This window comes from Olea europaea, unplaced genomic scaffold (genome assembly GCF_002742605.1).
Source record: "Olea europaea var. sylvestris unplaced genomic scaffold, O_europaea_v1 scaffold3803, whole genome shotgun sequence".
NCBI lineage: Eukaryota > Viridiplantae > Streptophyta > Magnoliopsida > Lamiales > Oleaceae > Olea > Olea europaea.
Genome location: NW_019257437.1, coordinates 1 through 7,975, shown reverse-complemented (window position 1 = coordinate 7,975; position 7,975 = coordinate 1). Strand labels below are relative to the sequence as shown.

Here is a 7,975-nt window from a genome sequence, read left to right as displayed (position 1 = left end):
CCGGACCAACTACATGATATGTAGGCGAATGATGTCTCAAAATGAGAGGTTTAAAGAATTGGTGATGATAGCAGTAGTTGTGTGAAAATTGAAAGCAATGGCACTTCCCTTCTTACAGGCAAAATCTCACGGCAGAAACAAAAAATGAAATTTAAGGAAGGAAAAAATCGAATTTAAATTTTCAGGCAATCGAATGATTGTTTAAAAAAATTTCCTTATTTTTTAACTAACCATTCTCTGTTAATCAACCATTTCAAAATGCGTTTTAATCTAAAAATGATTTTTCTAATTGTACAACCCCGGTTGACAACATTCTTACAGGAGGGAGCTCACGATTTTTTTATTCATCATAGACCCCCCCTTCCATGTTAGTGGATGTCAACCGAGATTGTTCAACCTCGATTGTATATGTAGCACTTTCCATCTAAAAATGAGGCACTAAATTTACTTAGACGGCAGTAATGACAATTGCTAAAAAAAAATTTATGGCTCGTCACCCCTATTTTTAGCATCCTTGCTAATTGATTCCTCATGTGTACAAATAGCGGTTTTTAACTGATTTATTTGTAATTTTACGCCCCCAATGACTTGACATAATCGTTTCCCTTTGTATTTTACTGGGATAATTTAAATTCCTCGGCAACCAATTCTCTTCTCTATGATATTTTCCTACATTTTCCATGGCTTTTGCTTTCAATCACTGTATTGAAATCTCATGTATATCATTTAAGTATTATCTTTAGTACGTTCCCTCAAGTGGAGTTCATGCTTTTCCCATCAAAGCCTACACTTGCACAATATTATTAAATGTATAGTAACGAGACTTGAACTTTATATGCTACAATATCACGCTGAATTACTTTATCTAGAAACTTAAACCGTAAGAAAACTCGTGTATATCCTTTAAGTACTGTTTATCTCTGTGAATCTAGGTCCATCTAAAAACTTAAACGTGAGAAAAGTCACATTATATTCTTTAAATATTGTTTATCACTGTGAAGCGTGTTTCATCTAAAAACTTAAATGTGAGAAAAGTCGCATATTTGTCCTTTAAGTATTGTCTTCAACTCATAAACGTTAGTTTCTTGTACTACTTGAAATTATATGGTGGATTAATTGAAGAGAAAAGAATCNTTAAGTATTGTCTTCAACTCATAAACGTTAGTTTCTTGTACTACTTGAAATTATATGGTGGATTAATTGAAGAGAAAAGAATCGAATAGCCGTTCCACCCGTATATAATCCACACAGTCATAAACATATTATGCACTTGTTTCCTCCGGTAGAGAATGTAGAAATTAAACACCCTTTCTCCCAGAACTCCTTTTCACTTGTACACCAAAAGCACTTTCCCCATTAGAGAAAAAATGGAGATGTCAGATGTGGAAAAGACTCCCGAGCGGCTTGCCAGGCGTAAAGGAGGCCTTCGGACCATGCCTTTTGTTATAGGTAAATTTTGTATATTCGAGTATTGCACATAAGCATGTCCTATATATATATAGGAATCGATCTTCTTTCCACGGTGGGCAAGATAACAATTGCTCACTGTAGAAGTGGCGTCACCACATCAACGGTCAAGTCATACTTTTTTTTTCTTTTTTCTTTTTTCTTTCTTTCTTTCTTTTTTTTTTTTTTTATTACTTTTCAAAAGAAAAAGATTTGACTGGTTAAAGTGGCGTTATAACTCTTGCTCACCGTGGAGATCATTTCCATTATACATATATGCTGATTTGTAAAATCTGTGGATACAGCAAATGAGGCATTTGAAAAGATAGCAAGTTTTGGACTTCTGCCAAATATGATATTGTACCTTACATTCGTGTATCATTTTGATGCTGCAACTGGAACAAGCATTTTGTTCATATGGGGAGCCGCTTCAAATTTCATGCCAATTTTGGGAGCTTTCATTTCTGATTCGTATTTGGGTCGATTTCTAGTGATTGGCATGTCGACGATTATCAGTCTTACGGTCAGAAATTCTTTCTTGTCGAGCTCTTTCTTGTTAAGATTGATTTAACCAAACAATATGGAATAAATTAGGGTTTCAATCCCCAACCTTTCAGGTAGAATGGTTTTCCTATTTCTAATGTTCAAAGTGACGTTCTTGGTTCGATCTATTTAACTCTTTGAATCTGGATGACTGTCAATATAAACGTTAAAATCACATGCGGCTTTCACATGACTCAAAGTTGGATGTTACATGGTTTGATTGTTTTGTCCTCCAACTTTAAATCACGTGTGATGATTTTAACGTCTGCATGTATGATTTCCATTATGTGACGACTAGAAGTCACATATTTAAATAGGTTGGAGACTTACAATCATACTTTTGAAAGGTTGGATATCCAAAATCGCACTAATTGAAAAGTTTAGAAACCCAACCCTTATTTTCTCTACACAATGTGGACGGTAAAAAATTAGTGATGCGTGAAGTTTTAACGAAATTTCATGCCACTTGTTAAATTTCGTTTTGTTATTACGTGACCGCTAAATTTAAACTTCGTTACCATTTTATCATTTTTATGTAACGAAGTTTATCAACTTGAAACAAAGTGAAATTCAGTGACCAAAATTAAATGTCACAAAAAGTTTATTCTCCACCAATGTTTGTAACCCTAAATAGTTACATATGATCACTTGAAATTTTCTTCAAATATTTGATTGCAGGGACTGATTCTACTGTGGCTAACAGCCATACTTAAACAGGCAAAGCCACCACCTTGTGATCCACATAAAGAAACTTGTATCAAACCAAATGCAGGCCAGATTGCACTTCTTTTCACGTCATTTGTGCTTATGTCCATTGGAGCTGGTGGCATTAGGCCGTGTTCTTTAGCATTCGGAGCTGACCAATTCGACAAACCAGAAAATCCGAACAATGAAAGGATTCTGCAGAGCTTTTTCAGCTGGTATTATGCTTCTGTTGGGCTCTCACTCATGATTTCAATCACAGTAATTGTTTATATTCAAACCGAATTTGGTTGGATCATTGGGTTCGGAGTACCGGTTGGCCTCATGTTGGTGTCTGCCATTATTTTTTTCTTGGGTACAAATCTTTACATTAAGGAGAAGCCAAACAAGAGTTTGTTTACTGGTTTTGCTCAAGTTATAGCGGCTGCTTGGATGAATAAACACATTGATTTCCCATTAAAGGATTCTGACGGATGCTATTATCGTGGCAATAATTCTAAACTCGTTGCACCAACACAAAGATTAAGGTTAGTTTATATAGTTAAATAAGTTATAAAGTAAGTATGGACCCCACTAACGTTCTTTAGTATCAGATATCTGCACAATACACATTTTTCTTAAGAACAATCTTGATTTCTGATTTGTGATTGTTCGAGTAACATCCATACATGGTCATCACTAGAATGTGAAGAAATCTGACTTTAGTACCTGCATTATAGAATCCAAATAAGCCATACAACCCTTGTTCAACAATTGGTAAGTCTTTGTGGCTATAATTTTCGCAATAGAGGGCTTGACCTTTATTTCCATAAAGCTAAAAATAGTAAGCATATTTGAGAGTTCAAACGCCACTTTCTTTTTGCGATAGTCAATCCCAACATGATACTTCAATAGTCAATCCATTTCTTTTCTTTGATCAAGTCCTCCCAGAAAGTCCAGAAAATAATATTCTAATTCAGATATGGGTGCATTTTTCATCTTCTCATTGGACTCATTTTACAAAGACTCGTAGGATAAGGAAGAATGGGGAAACAAGCATACTTGGAAAATGCAGTACAGCTGAGTTGTGTGCTGTGTTCGGGGAAGGATAAATCACTCCTAAAAACAAATCTATTACGTCCCTAATATGATATTAAAGTCACGAGCATCCAATGTTACAAGATCTTCAAACACATTTTTCCCATTTACCATTATTGAGAAACCTCCCAACATACAATTTGAGTTCATTACAGCTTCTGAGGGTGTGAATCCGAGTGTGCAAGTGAGTTCTCTAATAAAGCTCTGATATCCATTTCTTGTGTGTTCTTAGGTTCCTAAACAAAGCCTGCATTATTCAGAACATGGAGAAAGACTTAAACGCTGATGCTTCAGCTTCAGATCCATGGAGCCTATGCACAATCCAGCAAGTAGAACAGCTAAAATCACTGATCAAAGTACTCCCCATGTGGTCGACCGGCATTGTCCTTGCCGTTACCCTTAGCCAACACTCATTTCCAGTACTCCAAGCAAACACCTTGAACAGACACTTCATTGGAAACTTTAAAATCCCTGCCGGTTCCTTCAGCCTGTTTGGAATCTTTACTTTAACTCTATGGATAGCCACATATGATCGAATCCTCGTTCCTTTCATATCAAAGTACACCAAAAACCCGCGTGGAATTCCTGTCGAATACCGTATGGGAATTGGATTATTGATTTCTTGTCTTGCCACAACCATGTCAGCATTGGTCGAAAAAGAGCGCCGCGCAAGAGCCCTTGAGGAAGGCTTGGCAGAATTTCCAAAAGCAGTAGTGAACATGAGTGCGATGTGGCTAGTTCCACAGCATTGCTTGAGTGGATTGGCCGAGGCGTTTAACGCCATTGGCCAGATCGAGTACTATTATTCGGAGTTACCCAAGAACATGTCTAGTGTTGCAGTGGCACTTTTCACATTAGGATTTGCCATTGCTAACCTCATTGCAACCTTTATAGTTACAATTGTTGATCATTATTCGAAAAAGGGTGGGCAAGAAAGTTGGGTTTCGACTAATTTGAACAAGGGACATTATGATTATTATTGGTGGATTCTTACCATTCTTAGTGTTGTAAATGTGTTCTACTACATCATTTGCAGCTGTTTTTATGGGAATCTTGATGAAGAAAAGGTCTGGAACGAGGACAAGGAGGTTGAGGTTGAGGACAAAAATGGTGCCTTGATTGAAATGGCAAAATCTCCCAAGATATTAGCTATAAATTGAGTTTTGGTTTTGTTCATTTTGTTTTCACTGCTTGGCAAATGACCTCGTGTGGTAGTACTATGAATAAGATTCAACTTTTCTTTTCTTTTTTTTTTTTAGTTCAATTCAGCACAGTCCAATTCATCAAATATATGACGTCATACGTTTGTTTCCTTACTAGTTCATGTAAGAAATTTGCAAAAGTGCACTAACTAGCTCGCGCATTAGACTTTTTGCAATTAAACACCACAAAAATAGTAAAAAGAGGGTGGGAAATTCTCTCCCGAGCACTCCAACACCCGTACAACCACAAAATTTGTATAAGGAAATATAATTGACTAATGGTCTGTTTGGCAAGAATTTTTAAAAGTCAAAAGTTGTTTCTGAAATTAAGAAGTTACTTTTGAATATATTTACATGTTTTTCTAGAAGTGTTTTGTCTTGCTAGAAAAACTTTTAGATAAAACTGGTCTAAGACTGCTTCCTCATAAAACTATACTATAAAAAGTAGAAGTCCTGTCAAACAGAACCTAAAAATGTAGAGAACATGTAAATTGTGCATACCTGGAAATTTTGTAAAAGATTCTACTAAATAATTATGAGAGATTTTTATTCGAACCATATTCAAGATTTTTAGTAAATTAGCTCGAAAAAAGCAACAAATATTTAAATTTATTGAGAACGTTGAAACAAAATTAACTAAAAGTCTGGAGAGAAAAAGAATTGCAATCTAAATCTATGCATGTAAGAGTGAAATAGATAAAAATTTATTTCACTTATTGAAAAAGACCCAATTGGGGACCAAACTTTAATCAACATTTTGACATGAAAATGAAGGTTGGTACCCAATTAATATATTCTTATTAAGGAACTCATTGTAACCAAAAATTCCATAATTATAATGGCAATCTTTTACAGTGCAGCTCAGGTATTTCAATATACCTCCAATGTTGATAACAGGGCACTCTATTCTAATCTATTAAGACAGAAAATCTTTACATGATACCTCGCAAGAGTAAGCAATAATTGTGAATGCGTCGTAAATATCAAGATTTAGCCCTTTTCCAGAATTTTTACATACCTTATTCCAGTTCCTTGAGAAAGTCAATATTGTCAACAAAGACCTGCAAGATTCAAACAAAATGCAAATTTTGAATCATAAAAAAATACGCTATTATTATATCATTAATGTCTCTTCACAAAACAAAGGTTCGCGTAACTGGCCTCCAATATATACGTCTAGCAATGATTCCAACTACAAACCAATCCAGGCAAAAAATATTTCATGTTTCTAACCAGACTAAAATTTTTGCTGACATGCAAAAATATGGACTGAAAGCTCATCACAAAGAATTATCTTTATCCTGTTCAATAACTTTTAGTAGCTTCTCAGAGCAATGCACAACTCTACTACAATCAGCAAGAATAAAGAAAGAAAACAAAAGTACATAAACAGCATTGGGAACAATATGTTTTAGTTTTCTGTTGGGTCAAATTCATAATTGCCTCTCGAATGACAATAATTTCTTTATGTAGTTATCTATTTGTGACTTGCTCAGTATGGTGTATATTACTGGAAGTGCCAAGGAAGAAAATAAACTAATTATTGTTTGTCTATCTAGTACTTGTAGCGTACCAAACATGCACTTGGGTTACGTTTGGCATGCCGTATTAGACCAGACAAGAAATCATTTAATCATATATGGTGTTTGTTTTGGTGTAAAAAACAATGGGACTAAATTAATCTGGTTGACTTCTACCATTTTGACCAGATAAAATAATCCAAGTTAGATACATGGGTTAAGGGTAGATTGAAATCAACTTACAAATACTCGCTATCACAATAACTCTCTTCTATCCTTTATATAGATACAAAAAGAAGAGCAATAACCAAAAACACAAATCAAAAAATTAAACCAAAAACAAGAACACGTAAATTAACTTAATAAGTAACTAAGTAAGTTTCATATAAATAATTTTTTATTAATCAATCTTAAAAATAAGTAGGTAAGAGTTTTTAAAAAAATAAATAAATAAATAAACTCTTTTTAGTTAAAAAGTATGTAAAATAAATTATCCAAACGCGCACATACAAAAAAAATTATAAATAAATAAATAAATAAAAATTACTTTAAGTGGATTTTAAAATAAGGCCCTGTTTGGTACCCATTTTTTTCAAAATGCATTTTTCTCTCTTTTTTTCAACTACATATTCTTTATTAAAATAATATTACACGTAAATAAAAAACTTTTCCTTATTTTTCAACCACACATTTCCTATCAATTTACTATTCAAAAATGCATTTTTACATTAAAATGTCTCCCAAACATCCTTTAAATAAGTTACTTATTTTGACATTTAAGTAAGGGTGAGTTTGAAAAAATAATAGTTTACTTACGAGTAAAATATAAGTTATCCAAACATGTCTGTGGACAAAATGTAAATTTACTTATACAAATAATAATGACATTTAAATTTTAAAAAAAAAAATGGTTACTTATTTCGATACAAGTGTAAGGATTAATTTTAAAATGTTTTATGAAAAGTAAGTTATCCAAGGGAAAAGAAGTTACTTATTAAAGCAACTTTTTTAAGCTTAGATAAAAATATATTGATATATATATATTTTTTTTTTCAACATCTGTACATCTAATATGGTGTAGCACCAAATGAAATTATACATCGTGATCCAAATGAATACAATCCCCTTATTCCTATTCTCCTTAATTGTGTCCCTCCTAATCCTCTCTGCTCCTAATATAACATCATGTACTAAACGCACCCTTGATATCTTCCTTTTCCAAAACCAATGCTTTGTATCCTGCAAGTGACATATTCCTTCAAGGAAAAAAACCATCTTACCCTGCTAACTTTTATAAAAGGTTCTTACTGCATTGGGGTTTGAAAAACATAGGTTTGAAAGATTATTCAACATCGAAACTTAGATATAGAAATTGCAAGACAAGAATAAACAGATTTAAGCAAAATAACAAATAACGTTATTTCCAACTGTCTCCAATATGAAATTTATTGCTCGGAATATCTTCCCATATGGAGAATTCCTACA

The 7,975-nt window shown here is 33.5% G+C and overlaps 1 protein-coding gene across 1 annotated transcript; it reads left to right on the top strand.

Moving 5' to 3' along the window:
* Positions 1–1,367: 1,367 nt before the first annotated feature.
* On the top strand, positions 1,368–6,910 carry LOC111386943 (protein NRT1/ PTR FAMILY 1.2-like). Its single transcript, XM_023011444.1, has 4 exons — positions 1,368–1,449; positions 1,752–1,969; positions 2,668–3,218; positions 4,001–6,910. Exons 1-4 carry the CDS (start codon positions 1,368–1,370, stop codon positions 4,926–4,928), a joined length of 1,779 nt encoding a protein of 592 aa, XP_022867212.1. The 3' UTR covers positions 4,929–6,910.
* The last annotated feature ends 1,065 nt before the right edge of the window (positions 6,911–7,975 follow it).